Source organism: Macaca nemestrina, chromosome 1 (assembly GCF_043159975.1).
Source record: "Macaca nemestrina isolate mMacNem1 chromosome 1, mMacNem.hap1, whole genome shotgun sequence".
In the NCBI taxonomy this organism is placed as follows: domain Eukaryota; kingdom Metazoa; phylum Chordata; class Mammalia; order Primates; family Cercopithecidae; genus Macaca; species Macaca nemestrina.
The window spans coordinates 178,501,993-178,517,263 of NC_092125.1; the positions used below are offsets into that span (position 1 = coordinate 178,501,993).

At 38.5% G+C, this 15,271-nt stretch overlaps 1 protein-coding gene across 4 annotated transcripts in view; it reads left to right on the forward strand.

Moving 5' to 3' along the window:
• LOC105495244 (ubiquitin specific peptidase 24) overlaps positions 1 to 15,271 on the forward strand; it is a 149,884-nt gene that overhangs the window by 82,129 nt on the left and 52,484 nt on the right. For all 4 annotated transcript variants that reach the window (XM_071092605.1, XM_071092601.1, XM_071092597.1 and 1 more), the window contains exons 29-38: positions 116 to 201; positions 368 to 461; positions 1,838 to 1,993; positions 4,955 to 5,052; positions 8,023 to 8,118; positions 8,233 to 8,461; positions 9,157 to 9,316; positions 10,167 to 10,322; positions 12,564 to 12,634; positions 13,325 to 13,485. In XM_071092605.1, coding sequence (XP_070948706.1) covers positions 116 to 201; positions 368 to 461; positions 1,838 to 1,993; positions 4,955 to 5,052; positions 8,023 to 8,118; positions 8,233 to 8,461; positions 9,157 to 9,316; positions 10,167 to 10,322; positions 12,564 to 12,634; positions 13,325 to 13,485 — 1,307 coding nt within the window. The remainder of the gene's footprint in view (positions 1 to 115; positions 202 to 367; positions 462 to 1,837; positions 1,994 to 4,954; positions 5,053 to 8,022; positions 8,119 to 8,232; positions 8,462 to 9,156; positions 9,317 to 10,166; positions 10,323 to 12,563; positions 12,635 to 13,324; positions 13,486 to 15,271) is intronic.

Genomic DNA, 15,271 nt, shown 5'->3' on the forward strand with positions numbered 1-15,271 from the left:
AAGCTTTACGGTGACCAGCCTTTCAGAACTAGTATTTTTATTGCTTGTAAGTTTGATTAGGAAAGGAGAACATTCTTTTGTAAATTTGAATTTCTATTTTGCTTTTTTCCATCAGGAGAAATCCCTCCCTGGCGTAGTGATGGCTCTCGTATGTAATGTATTTGACATGCTTTATCAGCTCGCCAATCTGGAAGAGCCAAGGTAAATATAAATATTTGTGAGACTTGGGCAGAGAGAAAGTTACTAACGTTAGGGAGCCAAGTCACTTTTCACTTGAAATGCATTTTATTTTATATTCCATGCAAATGGACTTTGTTATTAAACTATGGCTTATATGTAAAAAAAATTTGTATCTGAAAAACTTCAGGATAACTCTACGAGTACGGAAGCTTCTGCTCTTGATACCTACTGATCCAGCCATTCAGGAAGCCCTTGATCAACTTGATTCTTTAGGAAGAAAGGTATGAGTATTTTTGATAGTTATTTAACTAGCATTACAATTTTATATCACAATTCAGTGAGTGAAAATGCAACCTGAAATCACATCAAGGTCATATGATATCATCTTTGCCATACTGTTTTTTCTTCTTTTGAAAAATACCTTTGCCAGCCCAGTGCAGTGACTCACTCCTGTAATCCCAACAATTTGGGAGGCCGAGGTTGGAGGATGGTTTAAGCCCCAGAGTTCAAGACCAACCTGGACAATGTAGGGTGACCCCATCTCTACAAATTAAAAAATTACCCTGGTGTGATGACATGTACCTGTAGTCCCAGCTACTCAGGAGGCTGAGGTGGGAGGATAGCTTGAACCCAAGAGGTCGAGGCTGCAGTGAGCCAAGATTATACATGCACTCCAGCCTGGGCAACAAAGTAAGACCCTGTCTCAAAAAAAGAAAAGAAAAGAAAGAAAGAAATACCTTTGCCATAAATGGAAATCAGAACTTAATGTTGGCTTTTAAAGTGCCTATATAAAAGTCAATAATGACATCAGGTTTCAGAACTGGAAAGAACCTTTAATATCATCTACCTTTCCACCTCCTCATGTTATAAGGAAACCAAAGCTCAAAGAGATGAAGTTACTTGTCCCAGATCAGACTCTAGTTGTGATTCAGCTGAGAAGTTTTTCATTAGCTATGATGCCTCTTTGAATCTGATTGTTGCCTGTGTCTGAGTTGCTTATATAAATGGATTACCATTTAATTTTTTCACAGTCGATATTTAAAGTTCATTTGTGTTAATTGTTAGAATGTGGTTCCTTAAGAGATTTATCTACATATTAATATTGTCTTATCTATAATACTGTTTAATTGTGTTCTCAGAATAAATTCATGTAGAAAAAGTTGTTAGAACTGTATTTTCTATTTTATAATTTAGTGTTAGAAATTTAGGTCAGCTCAGTCATGTCATTTATTGCTTATAAATTAATTTGAAGGATAAGCGAACTAATGTAATTATAAAATATATCACTAGTATTAGCTTAACACATTTTTCAAGCCCACCACTTTAGCAGTCTTATAATTTTATTATCAATATTTAGAGATACAAATTTTAAACACAGAAACAAATTAAAATGACCTTCTCAGTGTTGCTTAGAATACATGCTCAGAAGCATTCATGTAGTATTTGAATCTTATTGAACGCTTAGAATTTGTATGATCAAGTTTGATGTTTTAATAGTTACAGAGTAATGTGGTTTTATGAAGTTAATTTTTAGAAAATAACATTGGTGTGGCTTATAATAAAGAGGGAAAGAATATTAGAACATGTACTAAGATCTATTTCTCTTTAATTTGTCCTTTTAAGAAGTTTACGTCTTTTTTTATTCTCTTCAACTTAGAAAACATTGCTGTCTGAATCAAGTTCTCAGTCCTCAAAATCTCCATCCCTGTCATCAAAGCAACAGCACCAGCCAAGTGCCAGTTCAATTTTAGAAAGTCTGTTTCGATCTTTTGCCCCGGGAATGTCTACCTTCAGAGTGCTCTACAACTTGGAAGTAAGAAACCTAATTTCTTTCCGTTTCCTTTTGACAGATCTATTTGGATTTATTGATTCATGCTTTCACATGTCAGAAATAAGTAAATAGGTTTCTATTATGTGATGATTGGTTGAAAATTAGTTTTAAGAAATAGATTATAAATTGAAACTTCTTTGCCTTTGAATATGCAAAAGATTATTTTTATCACTACCTTAGCCCATTTGGGCTGCTATAACAAATCACTATAGACTGGATGGCTTAAACTGCAAGCATTTATTTCTTAGTTGGAGTGGCTAGGGAGTCCAAGATCAAGACACTGGCAGATTCGGTGTCTGGTGTGGGCTGGCCTCCTGGTTCATAGATGGTACTGCCTCACTGTGTCCTCACTTCCAAAATAGGAATTTTAGGGGAATACAAACACTCAGTTCGTTGCAATTAGCCTCCCCAAAGGAAGCTTTAAACTAATACATTTAATTGTTTACTGTCTATAAGTCATAGTGGTAGTTAAAGGAACAAAGTTGGAAAAAAACAAGATATTCTCTCCAAGATCTTATGAGTAAGACATATGGAAGCTGGATATACTGAGTCTGGATGGCAGAGTGTAAACAAAGCACTATGTGAAAGTGACCAACTGGAATCAGTTCTGCTCTTGGAGAGTAATAGGTCAGACCCTCATACCACTTTTGGTTTGAAGAAAATAAGGCCCTGAGTGATTTTGCTTTGTTTTAGGACGTTATATCTAGGCAATAAAGAATCCATATCAGTGCCTAAGCAATCTTAATTATTATATCATGTATCTTAAGTACACAAAATCAAACTTTTTAAGAGGGTACCTGCATTTTTTCCAAGTTTCATTTCATTGACAATCTAATTGGGAGCATATAATTATAGTCCTTCATTTTTCCACTCGTTGCTTGTACAATGTGATAACTTTTCATACAAACAGTATCTTATTGCTTCAGGGTGTGATGACATTTCATATTTGCCTTAATCATTCTTGTGAAAAGACATATTGGTCTAAAAAGGAAAAAGTACTTAGCAAATATTTTAAAAATTAAGCATGTCCTTGTTTAGTGTGAACATTTAAAAATATATACAGTATTCAGCATGAAAACCACGTTCAAGGTTGAGTCATCCCTGTGTTTAAGAATTAACTTTATGAAATGTAGTAGCATTCAGTGTAGTATTAAGTTATAACAACAGCATAAAGTACCAAAGTGCTTTCTGTTTAGATTATATTTTACACTTTCGTGCATACTGAGGAGGCTTATTCAAAATGAAAATACTAACTTAGTGTTCACCCTGTTTAATAAACAGATGTCAAAAAATAAAATGTATGCAGTATTCCAAAACAGAAAATTGCCTAGGAATTTTTAGCCCATTTAAGTCTATAGAATTTGCATCTTGTGATTCCTGCCAGATCTGTCATTTGTTTTTAAATGATTATCTCCAAAAAGTTCAAGTGTAATTTTTAACACCCACATTTGATAGAAAAACAGAATGGTCCAACAATGGGTCAACTTGTCATCAACTATCTGAATTACATTATCTTAGAGCCATAGCACTGCAGTAGTAAAATACCTCTGGTATCATTTTAGGATTCCTGAGTAAGTGTGAATTCCTTTGATATTTTTTGTTTTGATTTAGATACACAAAACAATTGGAAACCTAACACTCCCAAAAGCTCTTATTTTGCTGTCAGCTAAAAGGTTAATTTCTTTACAATTTGTTCATTAACTTTTGTTTACCTGCTAGGAAACTTCAAAGTGGATTATTTCCGTGTCTTTGAAGAAACCTGTCAGTTCACTAAATTGTTGTCCATTAAGCATGAGGTGGGTGGGATCAGAGTGTCCATGTAGACAAAGAGCTCTATATGCTTGAAGGGCTTAGAAGAGCACAGGTTCCTTTTCTCCCATGTAATCCTCTTTATCCCAGGTTGGTGGACCTGTTTCTCCAAGAGCAACCTGAGAAGAAGGCATCTTTAACAAAATCCCACATTAAGTTCTAAACTCATAAAACTCATGGGTTCATAGAATCAGATTTTTTTAGACTGGAAAATGATCTTGAGCCACATCTAGTTTAAGACTGAGGCAATGTGAGTTTTTATTTTTAAATCACAACTAAATAAGCAGTTGTTTATTGAGTATTTATTTTGTCCTGATGCTTCTACTAAGCACCTTTAAGCTTGTGCTGTAGTATTTAATCCTTTGATCTTCCTGTAAAGGTAATTACTATGCTCACTTAGTGATGAGAAAACTAGGACAAAAGGGAGCATTGTATGCCTAAGGTCTCTCAGCTAGGTAAAACTAGAATGTGAACTAGATTTGTAGTCTTGGCTATAGTATGGTTATTTATGTGAAATTCTGCCCAACCAAAGTATTCAGTTGAACTCCACTTTAGGTAGGCATTGCGGCATCATAGAAGGGCATGAGTGTTAGAATGAGACACATCTGAATTTGAATTCTAACCATGCGACTTTGGGTGGGCGGTCATTTAACCTACTTAACCTTTCAGGTCTCAGTTCTCTCACCTATCAAGTAAAATACGTATGCCTGATACATTGTAGGTGTTCAATAAATAGGAGTTAGAGTTATTGGGGAACTCATCTTGCATTTTTAATATATGGGCTGTTTTATAAAACTTTGGTTTATATCTTTCTAAAGAATATATCTAGCATATCACATGGAATTATCTGTTCTTATCTAAGCCTGAGGGCCTGAGACTTTCATGTTTGCCAGTTTCATGAAAAGAACACACCAACTTTCTCTAGAATGGAAAGATTTTTCTTCCAAAGTAAATAGAATAGGGAAAATGTGATTATTTTATCGTGAAACATCAGCTTCTACATACTTCTGGGGGAAAAACAGTGTGCAACATTTAAAGAAATTCTAACTCAAGTTGTCTGAATGTTTTATTTAATAAAAGAGTAATTTCTGCTGAAAATGTGTGAATGAGTAATTGTGCTTACCTCTTTCCTAGGTTCTAAGCTCCAAACTCATGCCAACAGCTGATGATGACATGGCCAGAAGCTGTGCCAAATCCTTCTGTGAAAACTTCCTCAAAGCCGGCGGTTTGAGGTTGGAGTTTCAATGTCATGTTACATGAGTTGCCGAACATGAATATAGTTATTTTAGTTAATTTCCCCTGCAAAGTCTTGCTTATTCCTACAAGGTATCATATGACTCATTGTGAGAGTTCTTATAAGAAGGAATGATGTTTCAGTCCTTTAGAATATTTTAAATCCTTTTATTACTTCTGATTATTTGAGAAATGTATGGAAACATGTCTCCCATCTGGTAGTGGGGGACATCTTCAAGAAGAGTAGAAGCAAGGAGACTATATCTGTTTCTTTTGTGTCTCATGTCAGTTTGAAATAAGGTGAATTTGATCCCTGTGAATCCATGTTGTGCAAGGTATTAGTGTTGTGGATGCAAAGATAAATTAGATATTATCTCTGCCTTTGAGAGGCAGCTGATGTTTTAACAAAGAATAACAAACAGCTAGGTAACTATATTATAAGTATTAAAATAGGCCAGGCATGGTGGTTCGTGCCTGTAATCCCAACACTTCGTGGGGCTGAGGCAGGAGGATCACTTGAGCCCAAGAGTTTGAGATCGTCCTGGGCAACATAGTGAGACCTCATGTCTATGAAAAATAAAAATAAAAAAATAGCTGAGTGTGATGACATGCACCTGTAGTCCCAACTACTTGGGATGCTGAGGTGGGAGGATCACTTGAGCTTGGGAGGTAGAGGTTTCAGTGAGCCATGATTGCACCACTGCACTCCACCCTGGCAACAGAACAAGATCCTGTCTCAAAAAAAAAAAAAAAAAAAAAAAGATATTAAAACAGAGCTATGTATAAAAAGTACTTGTGACGGGGAGGGGCGAGAAAGTGGTGGTTAAATTGGTTGAATTTGCTTAGGGTCATAAGGTTAGGAAATGATTCACAGAAAATGACCGTTGAGCTAGGAATTGGGAAATTATTTACCTAGAAATCCTCTAGGTAAATAAGGAGGGAAAGAGCACTCCAAGCTGGAATGGAGGGAAGGATGAGTGAGAGCATGAAGATGCATCGCCTCTCTTGGGCACCTCAGTTGCCTGGTGAGGTTCAAGCAAAGGATGAAAGAGAGAAACATGTCAAGAAGGGTCTCATTGGGGAATATGAGTGTTGTAGTCCATGAAAAAGCAGGCAGTTTCTAAGCCAAGAATTACCTGAGACAATTACTCTGGCAGCAGTGAAGAGGATGAAAGGAAATGGGAGAGACTGAAGGAAGAGAAGACTGAGAACTGACAGTATTCAAAGAGGAGATGAAGGCCAGTGACAGAATGACATTTATGACTAGGTAGAGGGTGGGGACATTTATAAAATGGCCCTGTGGTTTGTAGCTTGGTAGAGTGGCGAAATGGTGAGTCATTAGTCAGTATGGGAAATAAACACAGAGAGAGATGGAAGGAACAGAGGAAAGCAAGAGAAATAAGTTTAATTGCATACAAGGTCCTTCCGAGTCATGTGAAGTAGATGGTTTGGATTGGATAGGGTGCTTGTTAGAAAAGTGGAGAATGGCATGAGAGATTTGGGAGCGTGTGAGTAAAACCATGAGGCCATAATCCACCTGTCAGAGCTGAGTGGCAAGTATAAGGCAGGAAGGTAGCATCAGGGCATAGAGATCTCTCCTTTCAGATGAGTCAGAAAAAAGGGGTGACAGTAAATTGAAGAGAAAAATAACTGAGGGGAAAGTTGGCTTTTCTGTTTTGATTTTAGCTTGTGGAAAACTGGAAGACTTGGTTCTCTTCATAGGCTAACTAAAAGGGACCAATGAAGGAGAAAAAAATAAAGATAAAAGAGAAAGGGGTAAATGATGGGGCCAACTTGTACTGCAGTTGGAAGCAGATTTTCTCTAGAAAGAAGTAGGCATACCATTTCCTCTGGGTGAGGAAAGCATGGACACCAGCTCGATGCATGAGCAGAGGATGTTGAAGGAATTCATGTGGGGAGGTCTGGCACAGAGAAGCTGGGTAGGGACCTTGAGGAGGTTGAGGGAATGGGAAACAGGGAAACGATGGCGAAAAGGATTCCCAGGTATTGTAGAAGGTCTGGCACACATGTAGCTTTATTCTGTGTTCAACACTGTAGAGGTGTTTTTAGTAAAAGCTCCTTTCATATCACTCAGCCATTTACAGGGCTGTCAAACTAAAGGCATTAAACATTTGGCTTATTTGTGTATGTCATTTAATTCATGTACCAGATACTGTTCTAAGCACTGAGAACAGAGCAGTGAGTAGATTAGACCAAAATCCACATCCTCATGAAGCTTACAATTTAAAGGGGGAAACAATTAACATAAGTAAAAATATGTGTCAGGTGGTGAGGAGAGCTGTAGAGAACAATGAAGAAGGAAGCAGGGATTCGGGGGCTGTGATTTGCAGTAGGGTGATCAGGAAAAGCTTCACTAGGGTGACATCTAGCAAAGACCTGAGGAGATAAGGGAGCGAGACCCAGGAGAAAGCTTTTCAGAGGAGCAGCCAGCACACACCCATGCATGGGGACCTGCCTGGTGCCTGCAGAGGCCACAGGAGGCCAGTGTGGTTGGGGCAGAGTGAATGAGGCAGTGTTTCCCATTCTCAAATGAGACAGAGGTCTGGGACATGACATTGTAGAGATATCAGAGGTCAAGTTATGAAGGATCTTATAGGCTGCTGTGAAGACTGCTGTTTTTCAGCGTAGGAAATAGGAAGCCATTGAAGGATTTTATGCAGAGGAGTGCCATGATCTGACTCAAATTTTCCAAGGATCACCCTGATGGGTCTTTTGAAAATAGGTTTGGAAGGTGGAGAGTCAAGAGCAGAAGCAGAGAGAACAGTTAGGAAGCTTATAGGTATCATAGGAAATTATTATGATAGATATGTTTAGGCTCTTATATGACAGAATCATGTAGAAACTAAGTGATGATATTGATGACCAATTATATTACTATACTTATGGAAAATTTAAAATGAAAGAAATAGAAGTCTTTAATATCCTGACTTTTTTTATTCTTTTTGAAGTTTGGTTGTAAATGTCATGCAGAGAGACTCCATCCCATCAGAAGTAGACTATGAAACAAGGCAGGGTGTTTATTCCATCTGTCTACAGCTTGCAAGGTATGTAAATACATTGCATTAGTCTCAACAGGCAATATTTGACTTTTTCTTTCAAATCATGTTTTTAAATAGTGTGAAATGGACTCAGAATAAGTCTAGCTGTTTCTTTTTAAGATTTTTACTTGTTGGACAAACAATGCCCACGTTATTAGATGAAGACCTCACCAAAGATGGCATAGAAGCACTTTCTTCCCGCCCATTCCGAAATGTCAGCCGGCAGACAAGCAGACAGATGTCCTTATGTGGTACCCCAGAAAAGTCATCCTACCGACAGTTGTCAGTGTCTGACAGGTCTTCTATTAGGGTTGAGGAAATCATCCCTGCTGCTCGAGTTGCAATACAAGTAAGTGATTTGTGTATTCAGGACATTTTAGTACCTCTTATTCAGAATGTCTTGTTTTGGAAGAGGTGCTATGGGGATTTAAAAATGATTAAGACGTGAATTTTGCCTTCAAGAAATTTATGGTGATTTAAAAAGAGATCACTAGGGCATAAATAACTCTAATTCCCGGTAGAAAGTATCAAGTGTTGTAAAATTATAAGACACAGCGTTCTTGTGTCTTCAAAGTAGGTAGAATAATTTCCTTCACCTGTGGCTGTGATGGGTGATTTTATGTTATAGATGGCGTTTGAGCTAGGCCTTGAAGAACAGATGAGGATTAGATATACAGAGATTAGTACTTAGAAAGTTGGAGAAAAGAGATTTGTTCAAGCAAAAGGGAGCACACGTGCAAACTGGAGACAATACTAGAGCTTATGGGAGGTCACGAGGTCATACTATGTGGGAAAGGGGGAAAGTGAAAAAAAATTGGTAAAGCGTAATTTGAAGCCACAGCATGAAGATCAATCTGTTTTACAGATGAAAAAACAGAGAAATTGAAAGTCCTTGAGCAGGATGGCAGCTTGAGAAAGGCCATCCTTCTGGATGACCTTGGAGGGAGAGGAGGCTTATGAAACTGAGACCTGTAAGAAGGTTGGAGATGTCAGGGCATGTGTTCAAGTATTGCTTTTTCTCATAATACTTGTTCCATTCTTTAGACGATGGAAGTAAGTGATTTCACTTCTACTGTGGCTTGCTTCATGAGATTGTCATGGGCTGCGGCTGCAGGACGGCTTGATCTTGTTGGGAGTAGCCAGCCAATTAAAGAAAGTAATTCCCTGTGTCCTGCTGGAATTCGAAACAGACTCAGCAGTTCAGGTACTGATTAAAAAGAGACAGTAATGAGAACATTGGGTAAGAAATAGCCATAAGAATTATCTATGTGTAGGTTTGCCAGAGTCACAAAAGGGGGAGACCCTCTTCTCTTGCTTGTGAGCATGAGTAAAAATTCATCAAGCTCTGTATACACTTGGTATTTATGCGTGTTCCTATATGCATGTCATGTTTCACTTAAGAAGAAAAATATTTATAAACACACAGAGTAAGTGAAGAAACCAAATCAGCAGTTTTTAGCTTAGCTGAGTATAAAAGTGTCATGAAACCAATCATTGTGGCAATAATACAAATTCATTTAGAATTCTGTCCTGGAAAACAGTTCTTTTCTTCGTTTACCAGGTTATTTTTCATTAGGGCTTTTGAAAATATAGCTTTATTTCCCAGCTTTGTGTGGTCTTCCTGCTCAATCTCTGTTTTAGAAATACCTCAATAATAAAGGAAGTTTTTAAAATTTTGACATACAGTAAAGCATGTGGAATTTTTAGGATTTTTGTGTGCATATAACCCATCTACATCAAGTTACAAGGTAGGAAACATTTCTCATATACTCTGGAGGGCTCCCTCAGGCCCACAGAATTGCACTATTCTCATTTCTGTCACCAGAAATTAGTTTTGCCTTGTGAACACATTTTTATTGCCTGCAAATGTGTTTTAAAGAAAAAGTAGTTAGAGTGTTTCAAATACAGTGTTAAGTCTCTCTTGCTTCTTGGACCTAAGTGCTTTCTTTAAGTATTTAATGTCACATGAGGATTCTGGAACATATAGTAAAAAGATTAAAATATTGCATAGTTCCTGTTGGATCCACAGTAAATTTCTGCTTACCTATTTTCAGGAAGCAATTGCAGCTCTGGAAGTGAAGGAGAACCGGTAGCCCTGCATGCAGGAATCTGTGTTCGACAACAGTCTGTATCCACCAAAGACTCGCTGATTGCGGGAGAGGCTTTGTCTCTTCTTGTTACGTGCCTACAGCTTCGGAGCCAGCAACTAGGTGTGCTGGAGGCTTGTTTGTGATTAATCTCTTTCAGGGAAAGGCCACGTTTCTGTTGGGAATTATTTACATTTCTTTATAGATAAGGTCCCATTAGTCAAAATGAAAAAGGCGGGAAGTTGGCATGTGGAGTAGCTAAGGATAATGCTAAAGTAGCTCATTCTGAAGAAATATTTATTGAGCACCTTCTGTATATGAGGTTCCACAGTTGCTGTCACCAGGGCAGTGTGTCTGCACGCCACGAGCTTGCTGTCTAGTTGAGGAATTCAAACAGCCCAAATTTACTAGTTCGTAAATTACAGAATTAGAATTGTATATCAATTCCTGATAATGACTCTAGTATTAAAAATTGTGTAACTTAAGATTTACCCTTTCATCTTTATTGTTGGCTTTGGTGAACGGGGACCATTACTAATCATTCTCTACCATGAGAGCACCCCAGGGCTCAGCTCCTCATCATCTCTTCTCTATCTCCATTCATTCCCTTGGTGATCTCGTGCAGTTTCACAGTTTTAAATTCCTCTATGTGTTGACAACACCTAAATTTGGGTCTGTGGCCTGTACCACTGTCCTGATATCTCCAGTTGGATATTAAATAGACATCCCAAACTTCTCATTTCCAGAACTGAGCTCCCCTAATCCTGCCCATATCACCCTAGAGTTTTCTCAACTTAAAAGCAGTTCTGTTCTTCCAGTTGCTCTGGCCAAAAACCTTGGCTTCATCTTTGATATGTTTTTTTTCACCCCCTACTTCTAATCTGTCAGCACATCCCCCTTCAAGCCCTCTCTAGATTCTACCCCTTAGCACCCCTTTCACTGTTGGTACCCTCTGAGCTGCCATTGCTTCCTACTTGGACTATAGCAAGAGTACCCTAACTCATCTCCCTGCTTCTGCCTTGCAGTTTATTCTTTACTCAGCAACCAGGGTGGACCTTCTTCATTTTAAGTCAGAGTGTGTCACTCCTCTTTCAAAGCCTTTCGGTGGCATCTCAGTTCACCGAGTAAAAGCCAGATCTTTACAAGGGGTGGACACAGTGTACCCTTGATACTTCTGTGCCTTTGCTTCTACTCTCCCTTTTACTCACTGTGTTTTGGCCACCCTGGGTTCCTTGCTGTTCCCCCAACAACCAGCATACATTCCTTCCCTTGCACTGGCTGTTTGTTCTCTCTTTCCATTGTGCTTACTGAGACATTCCCCAACCACCTTTGAAAAAATTACAATGCTCCTCTTGCCCCAGCACTACCCAGACCCCTTACCTTATTTTTTTCCTGTATCATTTATCATTTTATAACATGCAAAATAATTATTTATTGTGTTTATTGTCATTATCTCCTCCCCAACTACACTGAAAGCTCCATGAGGACAGAGACTTTTATTCATTTTGTTCCCTGATGAATCTCCAGCCCCCAAACACTGTCTGATGTGTAGTAGATTCTCAATAAATAAATATTCAGAAATGAAGTTTTAACAACTCCACTTTTTTTTTTTTTTTTTGAGACGGAGTCTCGCTCTGTAGCCCAGGCTGGAGTGCAGTGGCCGGATCTCAGCTCACTGCAAGCTCCGCCTCCCGGGTTTACGCCATTCTCCGGCCTCAGCCTCCCGAGTAGCTGGGACTACAGGCACCCGCCACCTCGCCCGGCTAGTTTTTTTTTTGTATTTCTTAGTAGAGACGGGGTTTCACCGTGTTAGCCAGGATGGTCTCGATCTCCTGACCTCGTGATCCGCCCGTCTCGGCCTCCCAAAGTGCTGGGATTACAGGCTTGAGCCACCGCGCCCGGCCAGCAACTCCACTTTTAAAAAGTGTACTAGTCCTACTCTTAGCTGTTTGATTTCGTTTAATTTTCCTAGAATTGTTTAACATAGAGATATTTTCAAATCAAGATGAAAAAATAACTTCCCTCCAAACTTTTATCTGTTATTATTTGTAAGTTTATTTTAGGGTATATTTTATAGTTTGCAACTATTGATAGTTTCTCAAGGCAAGACATTTATTCTGTAACTGGTATGTGCAAGGCATTGTGCTAAAATATGGGGCCCAAAAATAAGACATGGTTTCTTAAGTAACTTAGAATTTTACGGGGTAAATGGACAGGCATGAAAGCAGTTGTAAAAGGTTCTGAATTATTATATGTAAAAGAGATGAGCTTATGCTTAAGATGAGCTTAAGAAATTAATCAAAATTTGAAAATGCATTACCTAACTTGTTTCACACACCCACATCCCCCATTTCTTCTTCTTAGCATCTTTCTATAACTTGCCCTGTGTTGCTGATTTCATCATTGATATTCTGCTCGGATCACCAAGTGCTGAGGTGAGGATTTTTCATGTTACTTACAAAACTCCTTTGGTCCTGTTGTTTTGTGAGCTCTCTCAACTACCTGTGACATTGTTGGGAATACAGGAGTGGCATTGGGTGCTCTCAGGGAGTGTACAGAGGGGCTGCAGACCGTGAAAGAAAAGTAACCATTTGGACTCTACTGCCTTTCCTTCTACTGTCTCCTCCATATGCCATCAAAAGTTATGAGACTAATGTTAGTAAGTTATTTTTGTTTATAACAATGTTACAACCAGTGTCTGACATCCATAACTGGCAAGGGCAGCTGGCATTAAGCATCCACATGTTGGTCAGACTCAGGAAAAATCAACCTCAACCCATAAACTTTCATTAGATTTTATAGTCCTGACATTCTTACATGACCTTGAGGATTAACTTAAACTTTCTTTTTTCTTATTTTCATTTACATTAAGTTATAAACCTATTGAGTAGAGTAAAATAGTAGAATAATTAGGGAAATCAGTTCCCAAACCACAGTGGGTTTTAATTAGCCTTAGTTTATTCAATGGAAACCTTACCATTAAAAACTGAAACACTCATACCTTTCTAGTATCCTTCAATAACTTGAGTGACTAAATAGGGTGGACTTTGGAAGAAAATCACTCTTGAGGTAGTCTCAACATGTTGATTCATGTCTGTCCTTTGCTGCTGATCATGTAATTTCAGATTCGCCGGGTTGCCTGTGATCAGCTGTACACTCTTAGTCAGACAGACACATCAGCGCATCCGGATGTGCAGAAGCCAAATCAGTTTCTTCTAGGCGTCATCCTCACGGCTCAGCTGCCTCTCTGGTCTCCAACTAGTATTATGAGAGGAGTCAATCAGAGGTATGTAATAAAAATGGAAAAGCTCACCTTATACAGAGAGAGGATAAGTGATAATTTGTGTGCTGCTCCCCTAAAGTCCACAGTGCATTATTGAGATGACTAGAATTTCTCCTTTCTTCTTCTGACATTTGGGTCCTGAAAGATGGCATTTGGATAGGAGAGTTAGAAGAAACACTACCAGGCCTTCTTCTCCATACCCCCAGGTCTCACTTCACCCTGTGTGATTCATCTACCCCAGAGAGAAAAAGGAGTTCACCTGATTGGTGAGAGCCTGCAATTACTGGAGCCCAGTCACTGTGTAAAGGTTATACTGATTCTCTCCCCTTGTGCATCACTTTTTCAGTGCAGATATCTCATAGCTCCATGTCTAGAGGTAGCCGGGGTATCCTCCTGGCTTGTTTTCTTGGTTTTATACATGCTTCAGTATGTAAGAGAACTTGTAGTCCAGGCTCGTGAGATAACTGTTCTGCCTGCCCCATCTTACCTCTACAGGTGAGCCTGCATGCATGTGCTCCTCAGTCTAGTCCCAGGATAGGAGGTAGGGGTCTCACATTGACCTCAAGTTCATACGACTTTTTCTAACTTACCTTTACCACACAGCCCCTACCGTGGGGCTTATAAAGTGTCATGGAGATTTGTGAAGTCAATGTTTCCTTTCCTCGTTTATGTGCTTTATAAATTAGGTCCATCTCCAAAACTTTTGCATCATCCTAAACTGAAACACTATGCCCGTGAAGAAGTGATTAAATGAAAGACTGAAAAATTTGACTCCATAAAAATTACAATTTTCTATATAGGAAAAAAAATGCCTCAAAAGTCAAAAGTCAATCACCAAACTGGGAAAATAAATCTGCAACATACATGACAGACAATAAGCTAATTAGAGAGAGAGAGAGAGAGATATATATATATATATAACTATTACAAATTATTAAGCAAAAGACCAGCAGCCAAGTTAAAAAGGGACAAAGAATGTAAACAGACTGTTCAAAGACATGTAGATTTTGTTTGAATTGCTAAATTTTTTTTATTGTGGTAAATATACATAACATAAAATTTACCATTTGAGGTGTACAGTTCTGTGACATTCAGTACATATACATTGTGATGCAACCATCACAACTGTCTATTTCCAAAACTCTTTATTCATCCTAAACTGAAACTCTGTACCCATTGAACAATAACTCCCTGTTCTCCCTCCACCATCCCACAGCAACCACCATTCTACTTTCTGTCTCTAAGGATTTGACGACTCTAGGTACCTCATATAAGTGGACCCATACAGTATTTGTCCTTATATGTCTGGCTTATTTCACTTAGCATATATCCCTAAGGTTTATTCATGTTGTAGCATGAATTAGAATTTCCTTCCTTTTTAAGGCTGAATTATATATCATTGTATGTATAAACAATATTGGTATATCCATCCATAGATGAACATTTGGGTGTTTCCACCTTTTGGCCTTTGTGAATGCAGCTACAGACATGGGTGTGCAAATATCTATGTGAATCCCTGTTTTCAGTTCTTTTGGGTGTATACCCAGAAGTGGAATTGCTAGATCATTTAGTAATTGTGTGTTTGATTTCTTTGTGGAACCACCATACTGTTTTCCACAATGGCTGTACCATTTTACTTTCCCACCAGCAGTGTACAAGGATTCTCATCATTTCTCCGCATCTTAGCCAATGCTTCTTGTTTTCTAGGATTTTTGTTTTTGTTTCGTTGTGTTTTTGATAGTAGCTATCCTAATGCATGCAAATTGGCATCTGTGGTTTCAGTTTGCAT